General features: G+C 43.1%; 1 protein-coding gene across 3 annotated transcripts in view; it reads right to left on the bottom strand.

Annotated features, from left to right (window-relative positions):
* The window catches only part of LOC133503034 (regulator of G-protein signaling 5-like), a 61,886-nt gene that overhangs the window by 6,882 nt on the left and 37,207 nt on the right, over positions 1 to 17,797 (bottom strand). For 2 of the 3 annotated variants that reach the window (XM_061824139.1, XM_061824138.1), the window contains 2 exons: positions 1,805 to 1,935; positions 529 to 642 (listed from right to left, as the gene is read on the bottom strand). In XM_061824139.1, the coding sequence (XP_061680123.1) occupies positions 529 to 642; positions 1,805 to 1,848 (158 nt within the window). In that variant the 5' untranslated portion in view covers positions 1,849 to 1,935. Of the gene's footprint in view, positions 1 to 528; positions 643 to 1,804; positions 1,936 to 4,800; positions 4,823 to 17,797 lie in introns of those variants that run through there. The other variant, XM_061824140.1, reaches the window with a different exon arrangement.

Below are 17,797 nucleotides of genomic sequence, written 5' to 3'. Positions count from 1 at the left end.
AGGCAGGGGGAGAACATACAAACTGCACACAGGTGGGGCTGGGATTGAACCCGGGTCCTCAGAACTGTGAGGCCAACGCTTTACCAGCTGATCCACTGTGCCATTCTGTAATGCCATGCAATGCATGTAACAATTAGAAAGTACAATATAATAAATAAAAAAAACACAAAAGATCCTGTTGCTGCTGTTGATTTCATGTCAGAGATTTGCCAGCCTTGATGATTTAACCTGATTTGATTGGATTTTAACGATATGATCTTCATAATTATCAAAAATGATGACCAACTGGAAAGCTGCTCTGTTATTTTTATATATGTATCGAGTGACCATGCAGGGTTTACACTGTTTTTAGACAATAACAATCACAATCACAATCACAATCACATACAAGAGGGCTAGAGCTTTTAAAATTTTAAACCTTAAATCATATTTGATCTTAAAGTTTTGGCTTGCTACTTTGCCGCACAAAAGCAAAACTCACAAACATCCCTTTCCCTCCATTCAAGACAGCAATAGAAAAATGGTTACTTCTGCAGCTTCTCCGGCTTCTTCTCAGTTTTCTCCGGATATGGTATGATGAGGTCGATTGCATTTTCTGGCTTTTGCAGCAAAACTCCCAATTTCGACTTGATCTCTTTAGCCCTGGAACACATCAAGCAGAGCGATATAAAATAGCTTGTGTTAGTGTTTTTGATTATACCCATTATAAACGCAGAAACGGGAACTAAACGTACTCTCTGCTGTACATGCAGCATATTTTTTTGAGCACCACACATAGAACCTGATCACGTACCTGCAGACATTCAAGATATCTGTGTAGAAAGGACATACAGTACAAACCGTACTGCACATTTTCAACTGAGGGTGCCTTGCTCAAGGGCACCTCGACAGAAGTAAACAGACTAGAATCGATGCAACAATAATTGCCATTTTTAGATTTTTGTCCGTTCTGAGACATGCAGTAAATCAAGACCCTAAGGTATTATGCTTGTGCTTTATCATACACTCACCATAATACTGTACTGTACACATCTATGATAAAACAGTGTCAAAATATAAACAAAACAAAGAAAAACATCAAATAGGACAAAACACACAAAAACGTGCAATTTATACTCATTTTACATTTTTGCCATTGGAAGTACATCTTTCTGTATAGATACAATACATATTACATTATGAGTAAGTATGAATATTGAGCATGTTTATTTTTTCCTCTCACCCCACGAATTCACTTTTACTATCATTGCAACAAGTGTAACGAAGAACAAGGTGCAGGGCGTTCAGTGCAAAGACAAAGCTAAAAAATATATAACACACCAATAAAGATTAAAACAGATCAAAAATTAAAAGGGAAATAAATGGGTCCATTACAGAAACACAGATTGATGAGACATTTACATGAGGTGGACATGAATTGAATATTGTAGATTGTGATTTATTGCCGGACAGATGTGTATTATGGGGAGGCCTGGTTCAGGGCTCTTACAGCAGTTGGCAAGAAGCTGTCTTTCAGTTTATTTGCCCTGGTTTTAATGTCCCTGTACAATGGTCCTAACAATGTTATCAGTAATATTACATATGCGAGGTAGTCACAGCAGCTAAACCGTTTTCTGAGAGGAGTAATTAAAATTCAGGTGTTATGTCAAAATTAAGATGCTTCCAAAGATTATGCTAAAATATTTCATCCCTGAAATACAATTGCTTTGACATAACATTGTCAGAGAAAGTCCAATGTAGCATATCTATTCCAAGTGAAAAATCTCTAATTCTAAGAAAATTTAAATTTGCAGGTAGGACTTACCTTTCAAGGCAGGTTTGGGGCAGGGCAGCTAATCCTTTACACATTCTGCAGACTCTTCAGGCACAGTGCTCCAAGTTTTGTTGAATTCTTCAGTCTTTTAGTCTAGCGTTCCTCCTGCTGTCTGGCCCTGGCTTTAAACACACAGGGGTTTTATGCAGACACCCTCTGGGCTGTGGGCCAAATGTGAAGCCAATCAAACTGGAATGTGTGTAGCCCTGGTCAAGCGGCTGCAGAGCCTGATCAAAAAGGACAGGTGATAATGTTTGAACATCTTTTAAGGTGGGATTTCAGACTGCTGAGGACTGTTGGACCATATCCATTCTTTATTTCATGTCTGTTTATATGAATTCAAATTTGCAAATAGACACCCACACAAAAATCTAGCTCCAGCAAATGTGAAATTTCAGTGGAACTCCTTTCCAAATAAGGAGAAAACCTTCAAAATATAACATGAGAGTTGCCCATTTTAAAAACGGTCACATGTTCATAGAGATGTTGCTGTAATAACGGTTTTAAGAGGACTTTATTTCACAGCTGCAGAATCGGTGGCAACAATTGATTTACAAACTATATTTTAAAATGAAATCAGGGCTGTTGTTTCAGTCATCATTTCATTGAAAAAGTGAAATGATGCTACTGAACATGATGATTTTTGTCTGTCCACTATGGCTGGGCACACCAAAAAATGAATGGTCGGGATTGAATCTTGCACCACTCGTTATTTATTGGAAAGTGACAAATTTCTTCTATGTTCACCCACGGAGATTCTCAGCAGGCAGCGGGCTGAGAGACTGACCTTTCCCCTGCTCTCACTCTGGGAAACTCTTCTACTGACAAGTTGTTTCCTGACATTTTATATATAAACATGTATCTTCAGTTCATAATAAGCGCTAAAATTCTAATTCAATCAAAAGGAATCTTTACGCAAAACCTTGGATGATCCCTCTGGGACAAGGCAGTCAAGAGACCAAATATTATTTTGACAATATGTTCCTACAATTTAGATTTAGATTTAAATAATTTAGTGGTCAACTACACTTTCATTAGAATCTGCTGTTCTGCAACCTCTTTTGAATGTTCATTTGTATTGTTTGCATCTTGGCATAATAATAACAATAATAATAATAAAAATCACATTATTCTTCAAATACCCTGTACTCAGTTTCTAAAGATATACATTTATTTATATCATGACAATACCAAATCTGAGTGTTTTGTGCTCATCAGCAAGAATGGAATGTATCTTACTTCCCTGTGTACGTACATTCAATGATCTTTGATAAAGAAGATATACATGCAACATAGGAATAGCCATAACTTTATTTCTAAAAAAAGTACTTTATTTACATATATCATCTTGATCACCAACCCTTTAAATGTAGATTATGAATTAAATTTCCCCAAATGAAGGCATTGGATATGCTTGAAAATGACCCGTCATTGTAATATCATTTATTCAAATGTCTTGACGTATTGGTAAGGAACATAGATGACATTTTCTGAAAGTAGAATATTATCAAAATGATCTATTGAAAAATCATCCTTCTCTGGCGCCATTTTATACATTCAATTTCTTTTGAATCATTATTTTAAAACTTGTCCCGCCGCTACACAAACTATCAGAGACTCTTGGCAGAAGGCAAGATGTAATCAAAGTCATCAACATGAAGATGGGGGATCGGCTTAGTTGTGTTTAGTAAACATCATGAACTGTTGGCTCCAGTGAGAACCAGCATGCTTCTTCAGGGAACATTTATAGTCAAACTGAATCTTTTGGATCAGTGACACTGCTTTCCCGCTGCGATGAACAGGTGAACATTCGACCAAATAATCCTGATAACCGAGTCAGCGTAAGAACTGATGCATCAATGGAGATACCCAATTCCACCAGCAGGTCAATTTGCTTCACCTTCTTCACAAACAAAACTATGGCTTCATTCACGCAAGCATAGATTTTATGAGCAACATAGCCAATCAGTTAGAGCAACTTTATCTATGCCGCATAGGGTAATGTAGAGCACAGGTGTGAAACTCAATGCCCCGGGGCTGGATCTGGCCCACCATATGGTTTTATGTGGCCTGCAAAGGCAAATCGTGTGTGTCAGCTTCCAGGATTTTTGTTAAAATTTCAAATTGTCATGTCATAAATGAGAACTTTGCGATATTGCATTTTTGTGTTACCAAATATGAACAATGGTCAAAAAACCATTTACCTTGATTTCTGATTGCAAAACTAGCTCATAAATTGCATGTGTAAATATAATGAGGCGATTAAAAAATGTTATTGTTTCACAATCATATTGGCCCTCAGAGGAAACCGCAACTACAATTTGGCCCGCGCCAAAAAGGAGTTTGACACCCCTGCTGTAGAGGGACTCCTAACACACTTTAGAACAGAAGAAGCCTTTAGGATTAAAGGTCTTCAACAAACAAGAACAATGCAGTTGCATTGATTCAAGCTTTACAGTTCACTCAGATGACAAGTTACAACCCATATTTCACAGTCATCACATGGTCACTGATACAAAAAATACAACCCCTTATGGGATAATAAGGCCACACCCTTGCCAAGTCTTGACATTACAGTGACCTACCACGCAATATCAGTTACAAATGGGCCAAAATAAATCCATACCAAATGTGAATGATCCTCAAAGGGCCTTGTTATAAAATCCTCCCGAGGGAAGTCACCTTTGCTTGGTTTTAAGCTTTTACCTCAAACTTAAGAGCTTTTCAAACTTTTTATTTGGATAAAGATAAAATAGATTACTCAGTTTTGTTTAAGGACATTGTTGCCTTGTACCTTTTCAGATTCACATGATATGGCAACCATGGCTTCCACTGCATTAACAAGTTTTCAGTGCTACATGGTTACATTGGGAGCAAGATGTTGAGATTGTTGAGATTATCAGTTACAAGCACATTCATGAAAATGTCATATCCAAGAGATTAAGTGAGATGGTTTGATGCAGCACAATGTTTGGCACTTGACTTACCTAAAATTAGTCACATATTTCCAGCTTCGTACATAGAGAGGCCCTGTAGCTCAGTGGTTAGAGCACTGGTTTGGTAAACCAGGGGTTGTGAGTTCGTATCCCACTGGGGCCTCCACTCCCTGAGAAGGGTTGCATCAGGAAGGGCATCCGGTGTAAAAATTGTGCCAAACATATATATATATATATATATATGCATTCATCTGAGATGACATGCTCTGTCGACAAAGTAAGGAAAACAACAACGTTTCCAGCTTCGTACTTGTTGAATTGCTGACACAAGATTGGGTGACAAATAAGTGTCCAGTTTCTCAGGGCTTTCAGCCCACAGTATTGAAAGAGGAAATTAAATGGCTCTTCCCACAGTACCATCAATTGTTTTCATTAAGATGTTTATTTGCAAGAGCTTTTAAAAAGAAACCAGTTCTAACACATGGAAACCGAAAATCTACATCTATTGTTTAGTTCAGAAATCTGGCAGATTTTTTTCTGCTGCAGGTTCAAGACCTAAACAAGGAACACAAAATACAAGGGTAAATAATTAATTATTAGTTATCATTTTTGTCTTAGAAAAATAAATGTAATTCCTCAATTGAGAGAAAATTTTCCATCAGAGGTCAATGATTTTAAGGCTACTGCTACATACAGTGAAGAAAATAAGTATTTGAACATCCTGCTACATTGCAAGTTCTCCCGCTTAGAACTCATGGAGGGCTCTGAAATTTTCATCGAACACCATTCTATCAGCTAGAATTCTGACCCTCAAAGACCTGTTACTCCGCCTTTAAAAGTCCACCTCCACTCCATGTATTATATTGGGGAACAACCTCTTTCCCTGAGTCAGAACATTGAATATGGGTCTTGGCTGGGTCTTTCAACATTACAATGACCCGAAGCACACAGCCAGGAAAACCAAGGAGTGCCTCCATAAGAAGCATATCAAGGTTCTGGCGTGGCCTATTCAATCTCCAGACCTAAGCCCAATAGAAAATCTTTGGAGCGAGCTGAAACTCCGTGTTTCTCAGCGACAGCTCAGAAACTCGTCTGATCTAGAGAAAATCTGTGTGGAGGAGTGGGCCAAAATCCCTCCTGCAGTGTATACAAACCTGGACCCTACAGGAAATGATGAAAATTTCAGACCCCTCCATGATTTCTAAGTGGTAGAACTTGCAATATAGCAGGGTGTTCAAATAGTTATTTTCTTCACTGTAACAGGGCGGGACGGTGGAGAAACCAGTTAGAGCATTCGTCTCACAGTTCTGAGAACCAGAGTTCAAATCCCGGCCCCCACTGTGTGGAGTTTGCATGTTCTCCCGTGCCTGCATGGGTTTTCTATGGGCACTCCGGTTTCCTCCCACATCCCAAAGACATGCATTCATTGGAGAATCTAGATTGCGCTTGAGTGTGTTTGTGAGTGCGACTGTTGTTTATCTCTATTTGCCCTGCGATTGACTGGCAACCAGTCTAGGGTGTACTCTGCCTCCTGCCTGATGATAGCCGGGATAGGCTCCAGAGCTCCCGCGACCCTTGTGTGGATAAGCAGCTCATAAAATGGATGAATGTTACATAACGGGAATTGTAACAAACTCAATAGCTGAATTTATGAATAGCCATTTTTTTGCCAATTTGACAGAACTCATTCCCATTCTTTAGTCAATTGTCAACAAGTGACATGATCCATTCCGATCTGGTATTTACATGGGCTATGACATTTAATCAGAACATCATTTTTACAGAATGCGATTGTTTAATTGCTCAAAATTGAGGTCAGTGCAACAGTTTTTACATTTTTATTGAAGCAATATACCAGAACATTTTTCAAACCACGAAATTTCAAGCACATTTACCTCAAGATAAATCATGTAAGGGCAGAGCACAGCCTGATACCATTCTGATTCATGATTTTTACAACAAAAATTTGCTTCTGATCAGTTTGGCAAAAGGAGTGTTTCCCTTTTGTAGGTCCCGATTCAATTCCATACAATTGAGGAATTTATATGTAGCGTTTGGTTTGGGTTTCTAACCTGATTCTAATTGGGACACAAGGCTCCCTGTAAACCAGGCTATTGGTACTGTGTTCAGAAGAAATGCTATTTGAAGCTTATTTAATATTAGTAATGATTGGCATGTTCACAGTGGAAATATAGACTCAGAAGCACCTCAAGTGGGGGTTTTAATGATGGCAAGTGAGTTAATAGTAGACAGCATAAATACAGTTAAGAAAATAAGTATTTAAACACCCTTCTATTTTGGAAGTTCTCCCACTTAGAAATCATGGAGGGGTCTGAAATTTTCATTGTAGATGCATGTCCACTGTAAGAGAGATAATCTATAAAGAAAAATCCAGAAATCACAATGTCTGAGTTTGATTTATTTGTGTGATACAACTGAAAATAATTATTTGAACACCTGTCCATCGGCTAGAATTCTGAAACTCAAAGACCTGTTAGTCCACCTTTAAAAGTCCACCTCCACTCCATGTATTATCCTGAATCAGATGCACCTGTTTGAGGTCATTGGCTGCATAAAGAAACCTGTCCACCCCATACGTCAGTAAGACTCAAACTTGTAACATGACCAAGACCTAAGAGATGTCCAAAGACACCAGAGACAAAATTGTACAACTCCACACGGCTTGAAAGGACTACGTAGAAATTGCCAAGCAGCTTGGTTAAAAAAGTCCACTGTTTGAGCAATCATTAGAAAATGGAAGAAGCTAAACATGACAGTCAATCTCAATCAGAGTGGAGCCCCATGCAATATATCACCTCGTGGGGTCTCAATGATCATTAGAAACGTGAGGAATCAGTCCAGGACTACATGACAGGACTTGGTCAATGACCTGAAAAGAACTGGGACCACCGTTTCCAAGGTGACTGTTGTTAATGCACTCAGACGTCATGGTTTGAAATCATGCAAGGCATGGAAGATTCCCCTGCTTAAACCAGCACATGCCATGGCCCGTCTTAAGTTTGCCAATGACCATTTGGATGATACAGAGGAGTCATAGGAGAAAGTTTTGTGGTCAGATGAGACCAAAATTGAACTTTTTGGTCATAATTCCACTAACCGTGTTTGGAGGAAGACGAATGATGAGTTCCATCCCAAGAACACGATCCTTAGTGTGAAGCACGGGGGTGGTAGCAATATGCTTTGGGGTTGTTTTTCTGCACATGGGACAGGACGTCTCCACTGTATTAAGGAGAGATTGATCGCCGCCATGTATTGTGAGATTTTGGGGAACAACCTCTTTCCCTCAGTCAGAGTATTGAAGATGGGTCGTGGCTGGGTCTTTCAACATGACAATGACCCAAAGCAAACAGCCAGGAAAACCAAGGAGTGGCTCGGTAAGAAGCATACCAAGGTTCTGGCATGGCCTAGCCAGTCTCCAGACTTAAATCCAATCGAAAATCTTTGGAGGGAGGTGAAACTCCGTGTTTCTCATCGACAGCCCAGAAACCTGTTTTATCTAGAGAAGATCTGCGTGGAGGAGTGGGCAAAAATCCCTCCTGCTGTGTGTGCAAACCTGGTGAACAACTGCAGGAAACGTTTGACCTCTGTAATTGCAAACAAAGGCTACTGTACCAAATATTAACATTGGTTTTCTCAGGTGTTCAAACACTTATTTTCAGCTGTATCACACAAATAAATTGTTAAAAATATCATACATTGTGATTACTGGATCTTTCCTTTTAGATTATCTCTCTCATAGTGGACATGCACTTATGATTTCAGAACCCTCCTTGATTTCTAAGTGGGAGAACTTGCAATATAGCAGGGTGTTCAAATACTTTATTTTCTTCACTGTAGTATTTATCAGTAATGGCAAGTCAATAGAGGTTGCTAGGGAACAGCCCCACCATACATGATGATAATCACATCACTTTCCTTTTGAATACAAATAATAATAATGATAAAATATTAATCGATCAATTTTTTGAGCCACATATTCTCATGAGGGTCACGTAAATGTTGGATTCCAATCCTAGATGTCGTCAGGCAGGAGGCAGGGTACACCCTGAACTCGTCGCCAGCCGATCACAGGGCATATGGAGACAGACAACAGCTGCAATCACAATCACACATAAGGGCAATTTAGAGTGTCAAATTAATGTTGCAAGTTTTTGGTAACCAAAGTGCCCTGTGAAAACTCATGCAGGCACTGGGAGAACATGCAAAATCCTCACAGGCTGTGCAGGGAATGGAACCCTGGTCCTTAGAACTGTGAGGCCAATGCTCTACAGCTGCTCTACCGTGCCTCCTAAAAATATTAATGATGAAATCAAAATATTTTGAAACATGTGAACATGTATATTTCTATGAGGAGGATACTCTAAGTATTATACTGTTAATGATGAGTTAAGTTGTTTAGCTCATGTGTGTTGTCTGATTAGTTAACAGTGATTTTCAAATAGTGTGGCGGGCCCCCCAGGGGGTGTGGTGCAATGAGGGGTCGGGGGCGTGTCACGTCAGGGAACAATCTTTTTTTATTTAGGTACTAGAAAAAAGTGTAATTGTAGATCCAGTACAGTCGGTGTCTGTGGTTCCCACTCTCAGAGAGTGCCCAGATAGAATTAGCTCAGTGGTAAAATATGAAATAGAATTAGCTCAGTGGTAAAATATCAAATAAAGTTAATAAACACACCAAATATATATTTTTTAAAAGGGAGGCAAAGAGTGACATAGAGAAACACGGACCCTGAGAAAGGAAAGTCTCTAGAAAGCTAAATTGAGGAAGTATGACTAAGCGTATGTAGCATTTGGCTTCACAGTGACCATGATGAGAAATGAGGAAAGACCGGTATGTTTACTGTGTCCAAAAACATAGGCAGAGGACAGCATGAAGCCAAATCGAACAAATCGTCACTTAAAGACGTTATACTCCGATGAAACTGATGAGCTGCTTGAGTTCTTTCGACGAAAAAATGCTGAATAATGCCAATAATCGTCCTGCTTTGCGAAAGCTACTTTAGCAAACCAGCGAGCTCTATTAGCATCATAAAGTTGTAGCGTCGGAGAAAAGGAGTCGGTGGCGGAGTGTCGGACACAGGAACAGAACTTGCTTTATTGTTCGACATCAAAACACTACTCGCATAATGGCGGGAACTCTGTTAACCTTTACTCCGGAAGCGCAACAACAAAAACAGTCCGTGCGGAACCCCGCACCCCAACTCGAGGTCCCGCGGGTGAATTATGTAAACACCACACAAGCCCCCCCAGAATTCACCCATAGTCAAAATCCTTGTGCCGTGGAGGGATGATGACCCGACCCCGGCGGGTGTGCACTGTAGGGGCCGAGGGGGGCGGGGCCGCACTGTCCATTGAGTCACGGGACAAGGGCTCAGGCGGGGTCAAGGGCACCCCGGCAGGCGCAGGGGCACAGGGCAAAAGGGGACGACCCCGGCGCGGGCAATGTCCAGGTGCGCGGGTTTGACCCTGTCCACGGAAACAGTCTCGGGTCTGCCGCCAATGTCCACGAGCAGGCTCTTATCCCCGTGCTCCAGGACCCTGAACGGCCCGTCGTATGGGGGGCGGAGAGGTCCACGGTGGGCGTCATGACGAACAAACACAAAATCCGCGGAGCGCAGGTGACGGGGCAGCCGGGCAGCTGGGGTGCCATGTTGCGACGTCTGAGGAGAGGGGAACGGCTTCAGGCCAGCGGGTCGTCCTGTCCACCATGGTGAGCAAGTAGGTGAATCAGTGCGAGGGAGGAAGTGGACCTACCAAGTCCTCTCGGGGACAGCGAAGGGCTCCAAGGGGGCTTTTGTGTGGCGATGCACCTTAGCCCGCTGATAGGCCACGCACAAGTCGACCCAGGCCTGCACATCTTTCTTGAGACCGCACCACATGAACTTCTGGACCACCAGTCTCACGGACGGTTTCCTTCCGGGGTGGGAGAGGTTGTGGACCGCCTTGAAAACAGCTCTTCGCCAGTTTGCAGGGACCAGCGGCCGAGGCTGGTCAGCCGAGAGGTCGCACAGCAACCTGACGCCCGAGTCACCAACCGCGACTTCCCCCGGGCGCAAACCTGTGTCAGAAGTCTTGAGGGCCTGCACCCCGTGGTCCGAGGCCTGGTCTGCACTCATGCGGGAGTAGTCGAGACCCAGATGCACAGTGCCGACGATCGCCTTGGAGAGGCAGTCCGCGACCACTTTGGAGTTGCCGGCGATGTGTTGGATGTATGTAGTGTACTCAGAGATGAACGACAGTTGGCGTTGCTGGCGGGCAGACCACGGCTCGGCCACCTTGGACATGGCGAAAGTGAGGGGTTTATGGTCCACATATGTCGTGAACTCACGCCCTTCCAATAGGGAGCGGAAGTGGCCAAGGAGCTCTCTATCGAACGTGCTGTATTTGCGCTCCCTGGGGACCAGCTGACAGCTGAAAAAGGCAAGCGGTTTCCAGGCGCCGCCGACCCACTGGTCGAATATGGCTCCAACAGCGTAGTCCGATGCATCGGTAGTGAGAGCGACAGGGGCCCCGTGGGTCGGGTGGGCCAGCATAGCGGCACGACTCAGTGCAGCCTTCGTAGCCTCAAAGGCTTCCATCCTCTCAGCCGTCCATTCAACGTCCCGGTTGGGGGCCTTGTCTTTAAGAGCCTCATAGAGGGGGCGCATGATGTGGGCCGCCCGGCGGATGAACCGGTGGTAGAAAGTCACCATCCCCAGGAACTCCCGGAGGCCCAGAGCCGAGCGAGGTCGGGGAAAAGCGGAGACGGCCTCCACCTTTGCCGTAAGGGGGGCGGCGCCGTTCTTTTCTATGAGGTGCCCGAGGAACTGGATAGAGGGCACCCCGAAAACACACTTTGCCGGGTTGATGATCAGGCCATGCAGCTCAAGTCTTGCGAAGAGGTCGCGGAGGTGCATCAGATGTTCATCCTCCGAGGAGCTGGCGACGAGGATGTCATCCAAATAGACGAACACAAATGGCAAGTCCCTGAGCAGAGAATCCATTAAACGCTGGAAAGATTGTGCCGCGTTTTTAAGACCAAACGGCATCCTCAGAAACTCGAACAGTCCAAACGGAGTGATTACAGCTGTCTTGGGAACGTCTGAGGTGTGCACGGGAACCTGGTGATACCCGCGCACCAGGTCGACCTTGGAGAACAAGATTTTGCCTGCCAGGTGGGCTGAGAAGTCCTGAATGTGTGGAACGGGTAGCGGTCGGGCGTAGTGGCGTCGTTAAGGCGGCGGTAGTCACCAGACCGTCGCCACCCGCCACTCGGTTTAGGACTGTTAGTGGCGAGGCCCACGGGCTATCCGAGCGGCGGACGATACCCAGACCTCCATGTTGGCGAACTCGGACTTAGCGACTGCTAGCTTCTCGGGATCAAGCCGTCGGGCCCTCGCGTGGATCGGGGGGCCCTTGGTCTCAATGTGGTGCTCGACCCCATGTTTAGTCGTGGCAGAGGAGAAAGTGGGCCGTGTCAAGCCAGGGAACTCACAAAGAGGAGTTGGTACTTGGTGCCGTCCGATAGCGAACTGGAGAGACCACCATAAGTCGCCTCATTGCGGACGCAGGCGACCGTGGAAAAAGTCAGTGCATCCACCAGACGGCACCTCTTAACATCCACCAGCAGCCCGTGGGCACGAAAAAAATCAGCGCCGAGGAGAGGGAATGAGACATCCGCAGTGACAAAGTCCCATGTGAAGCGCTGACTCCAGAAACACAAGTCCACAGTCCTCATGCCATAAGAGCGGATAGGGGAGCCATTAGCGGACAGTGGGGGTGGCCCATGAGTCCCGCCAGCGGCGTCCTCCGCAGTGGCCGTCAGGACGCTCCTCTGGGCGCCGGTGTCGCAAAGAAATTTGCGCCCGGAAAGGTTGTCCTTGACGAACAGCAGCCAGCTCTTCGCGCCCACGCTCACGGCCGCTGCGAAGCGTGGGCTTTGGCGTTTCCCGACGCGTCGTAGTTGCAAGGGGCGCGGCACCTCTTCGCTTTGCCTTGCCAACTTTTGTTTTGGAGCGCCAGCTTCTTGATGGACACCATACCCGTTGAAAAGACACTGGAAAGTTTCGCATGGTCCCTGACCTGCAAGTAATTAAGGCAGCCGTTCTAACTCCCACTTTGCCAGTCCTGAACCCTCACTCGACATTGTCCCAAATTACATCAGTCCACACTCATTTCACTTGCAGTGACTTGGGTAATGGTTTCTTTTGCATTCCTCTCCATCCCTTTTTGCTTTCACATGGAATGGTGTTTGTTTACTCCTACAATCGCCTGCCTCAAGGTTTTGTCCTTTCCCCCGGACTCTTCAACAACTGTCTTCCTCAGTTGCTGTCTTTGCTTGAATTGCCTCATGGAGTTCTTCTGGTGCAGTATGTGGATGATCTCTTCCTGGTAGCTCCATCTGAAACTTCTTGTCTTGATGCCACCAGGTCTTTGCTCTCTTCTTGACACTGATGTGGAGTAAACATGGCTGAAGGTCTGCTTGAAGGAGAACTGCACTGAACTCTATGAACAGACACCGCTTGACAACCCATACTTGATTCTTTTCACAGGCGGATGTTGCTTCAAGGGCAACGATGGCCTACAATCTGGATTTGCAGTAAGCCAACCCAAAGAAACCGGCTTTGAAGAAGTCCAAGCTGTAAGAATTTCAGGCTCACAGTCAGCACAAAGAGCAGAAATTTTAGCATTGACAGCAGCTCTCAGGTTAGCAGAAAACCAGACAGTAAACATTTACACAGATTCCATGTCAACAACAGCCTTTTTCCCCAGCTCTGCAAAAGACAATCACCAGACACTTGGGATTGGAAAAGTGAATCGACAATGATAGCTTCAGTAAGAAACCTCCTGTTTCAACACATGTTCTGCATTGCTTACATCTGGGAAAGAGCAACCACTGTTTGACTTGCTGATAGTGGGTTTAGTAATGTACTAGCATAATGTTGAAAGATAATGGGTCATGTTTAACACAACCCAGATAATAGGTACAAACAAGCTACAACAGGAGCAATCAAGACTGGAGTAAGAAAAGGAGTCACACAACCAGGTTTTCATGGCGTCATGATGGGTGTGTGTGTGTATGGGGGGCGCACGGATTGTTTCAGGCCCCCCACACACCTCTTGCTTGACAAATTTTTAGCACTGTCACTTGCCCCAATTTTACAATTTACTAGTGCTACCTATTGACACCAGGAGGCGTGGAAAAAGTTAATCTCCCAAAAGGAGGCCACACCCAAAAAAGTTAGAAAACCACTGATTTAGACACAAGGTGGAATCCAACACTGGAAACTATCTCTAATCTGCTGAAGCATCAAAAGGCTGTTTTTGCTACTTTAGACCAACAAAGGGGCAAACTAGTCATATTAACTCCTAAAACTGCAAAAACTGGTGACAGTCTTTGAGCCATGAGCGTTCATTAAATTATTTTATCTACTGTAATGGCATTTATTGTTTCTTTAAAAAGTTAGTGAGTTATTTTGCAGATTAATAATTACTTTCCTGAACTCTCTCTACTACAAATTTATGACTGAACTGATTGGAAGTGAGATATTCCTCATGTTCACACCATGGAAGTCTCCAATGATGATGCAACCTTCACTGTGAAATTAAACACCGCCTAAATAAAGAATTTAAACCAACATGAAATTGGCTATAGCTCAAACATAAATGGCTCAAGATGGCCACTGTGCTTGACCCACTTTAAGGATTTAAAATCCATTGCAAGTTTTGGACGAGGTCTGGGCCAGTCTTGAGGAGCAGGAGCAATGTAACATCAAACAGGAATAAGCAAATAAAATGTTCTCACTTCAGCTTCTTTAGACTGATTCAGACAAGGAAACCCTGTGTAGCGGGAGCCTCAATTGTAAAAAGAAAAATCCGCCATAAAGGAAACGCCACTCACTCTAGTAGTTATCCAGTTGAGCAGTAACTCACCAACATCTTTTAGTCCTGGCCTGCAACTGTCTGCTTTGGCCTGTCAATTCTGTTCCATCTGAGAGGCTGTTCTCACTTTCAGATCACGTAGTTAGAAAAAAAGAGAGCTCATTGGAGCTCCGGTAATGTGAACACGCTAGTTTGTCGGAGCAACTACCTGACAATGAGAGAGGAAGGCATCATGGAGGTTTTGTGAGGTCAATGGGTTTCCGATTTTCTCCGCCCATTAAAATGTTCAAAATAGTAAGCACAGTGGACCACAGTTCTAAGGACTAGGGTTCAAACCCAGGCACCTACCTGTGCGGGTTTTCTCCGGGCAATTAGCTTTCCTCTCACATCTCAAAAACATACATGGTAGGTTAATTGAAGATGCTAAATTTCCCATTGGTGTGAATGTGAGATTGAATGGTTGATTGTTTCAATGTGCCCTGTGAGCCACTTCAGGATGTTCCCCGCCTCTTGCCCGAAGATAGCTGGGATAGGCTCCAGCAATCTCGTGACCCTTGAGAGGATAAGCAGTTCAGTAAATAAATGTTAAATAAATTGATGGATGGCTGTTCAAATGTTGTTGGTTAGCACAAATTAACAAATATTGTTCGCTTAGGGTACTTGGAATTTTAGGCCATTTAAATGACCATTAAATACCAAAAAAGGAAACTGTGCACCTCACAATCAGAATCAGAATTAGTTTAAATTGCCAATGTAACAACACACAAGGACTTTGTCTTCGGCAGTCGGTGCCACCCAGGCAAACAAAGAACAAACTAACAAGAACAAAGAAACATAGAGGTTCAGTGAAGAGGAACTGTTGCTTATAATAGTAACATTTGGTCTTCTTCATTTAGAACAGTTAAGAGAGTGTCAACGCCCCACATTAAGTTAAACTTGTAATGAGTGCCCTTACCCATTTGCAGTTCACCGTTATAGACCAGTGCAATGACAATTGTGCAAATGGAGCAGTTTCAAGTGACGGATCGTGCGATAGTTTATATTACTCAGACTAATACTGATTGGACCAGAAGGACGTGAGGGTGTGTCCCAACAATGGCACAAGGCAGAAAATAGGTTTGCTGATCAAGAATTTAATGACTTAATTGCAAGCGGGAGAAAAATGTTTTAATGCCTGCTAGTTTTGATTTGCATTGATTGGTAGCGCCTACCGACAGGAGGATCTGGAAGACCTGGGGGCCAGGATGTGGAGGGTTCGAAAGGATCCTGCCTACTCTAGTCCCAGTTTGAGTGGTGTGCAAGTCTTCAATGGTGTGTAGGGTGGTGCCGACAATCGGTTTAGCGGTTTTGATTGTCTGCTGTAGTCGGAGTTTGTCCTTTATTGTGGCAGGCCCAAAATAGACTGTGATGGAGGTACACAGCATTGATTGGATTGGGTTGACTTATGTATATCTGTTTCAGCAGCTCTTATGACAGGCTGTGGTTCCTCAAGGCACAAGAAGTACATCTTTTGCTGGGCTTGTTTTGAGGATGGAGTTGATGTTCGTCTCCCAATTGAGGTCCTGTTGCATTGTTGTTGTTTTTTTTAAACCATTTAAAGGCAATACAGTTCTGGAAAAAAAAGGATCCTGAAAAGCCACTTTAACTTGAAACAAATATTGTGAGATGGAACTTTAAGTTTAATTTGGTAGAATTTTGATGAGGGAATGTTTTATTTGTTTTCCTTTTTTAATTAATTTGAATTTTTATTTCATTTATTTATTTAAAGAATTCCATACCAGATCACTCCTGGCCTGAGTTAAAAAAAACTCTAGCCTCGGCAATGTTAACTTGCAGGGCTCTGGTGAAAATTCAGCTACTCTGGGTCGAAGACATACAGTAGAAGAGGTGGAAAGCAGGGTCATCAGTAGAAAGGCAACAGGAAAGCACAGAGCATACAACTGATTGTGGGGACTTTGAAAGTTAGTATGGTAGTAGATTAGTCCCACCAGGATTTTAATTTGAAAAGTGATGTGAAATAGGATTTGAATTTGAAATGCCACAGAAAACAGGATTTGAATTTGAAATGTAAAGTGATCACATTTTCAATAGTTGTATTTCAATGTAACTTTTCAACGTTAACAATTCAACTGGCTACAATTTGCTGTCTGACATTTAACCGACTACAATTCGCTGTCTGAAATTCACTGTCTCTGCCACCAGGCAGGGTTACTTCAGGTCAGAACCAAACACCCAGTCAATCCAGTTACGCTTTCTTAGTATGTGACATCACATGACGAACTGTGTAACTGCGATTGGCTGGGTGTTGTGCCTGGTGGCACAGATGGTGATTTTCAGACAGCGAATTGTATCCAGTTGAATTTCAGACAGCGAATCTCCCTCACCGAATTGTAGCCAGTTGAATTTCAGACAGCGAATTGGAGTAACTATTGAAAATGTGCTCACTTTACATTTCAAATCCTGATTTCTGTGGCATTTCAAATTCAAATCCCTTTTTACTTTTCATTTCAAATTCAAATCCCGTTTTCTTTAGCATTTCAAATTCAAATCCTATTTCACTTTACATTTCAAATTCAATTCCTAGTGGCACTTATCTACTTTCATAGTTAGGCCCAAGATAGAAACAGCTCGGGAGTTCATTGACATAATGATATGGAGAAAGGTTGAGATATTGTTTCAAAGAGAACACTTGGAAAGGTGGTAAGTTTAGAAGTTTAGGGCCAGGGTTAAAATAATTTTACCATGGTGAAGATGGTGATATATTATATGCTAGATAATTATTATAGAATAATTGTAAATAGATAGTAGTTACCATACATTTGCTGTGCAATAAAGGGGGAGCTTTGCTGCAATGAAGAAATGCTTTGCTATTGAGCTTTATTCAGCAATTCAACAGGGAACAGATCTGCGGTCAAAAGAGGAAGTCGCTGGCTGCAGAAGACCAGACAGAGCCAGACTGATGGAGGCCACCTGGATCATTTCGAAATGACTTTTGCCATACTTATTAAGTCTAAAATGTTTATGAATTTTTTTTTATTTAGTTATCTGACAGAAGGGAAATAAAATTGGGGTTATTTTGAATGAATTATTAGCTAAGGCCTTGGAGGCAAAAATAATTTCAGATCAAGTGATGAGGCTGAAATTTGAAATTGACGGTGTTATGTGATGA

This window comes from Syngnathoides biaculeatus, chromosome 7, assembly GCF_019802595.1.
Source record: "Syngnathoides biaculeatus isolate LvHL_M chromosome 7, ASM1980259v1, whole genome shotgun sequence".
Lineage (NCBI taxonomy): Eukaryota > Metazoa > Chordata > Actinopteri > Syngnathiformes > Syngnathidae > Syngnathoides > Syngnathoides biaculeatus.
Note: the sequence above shows the minus strand (reverse complement) of the source record. Positions and strands in the feature narration are given on the sequence as shown.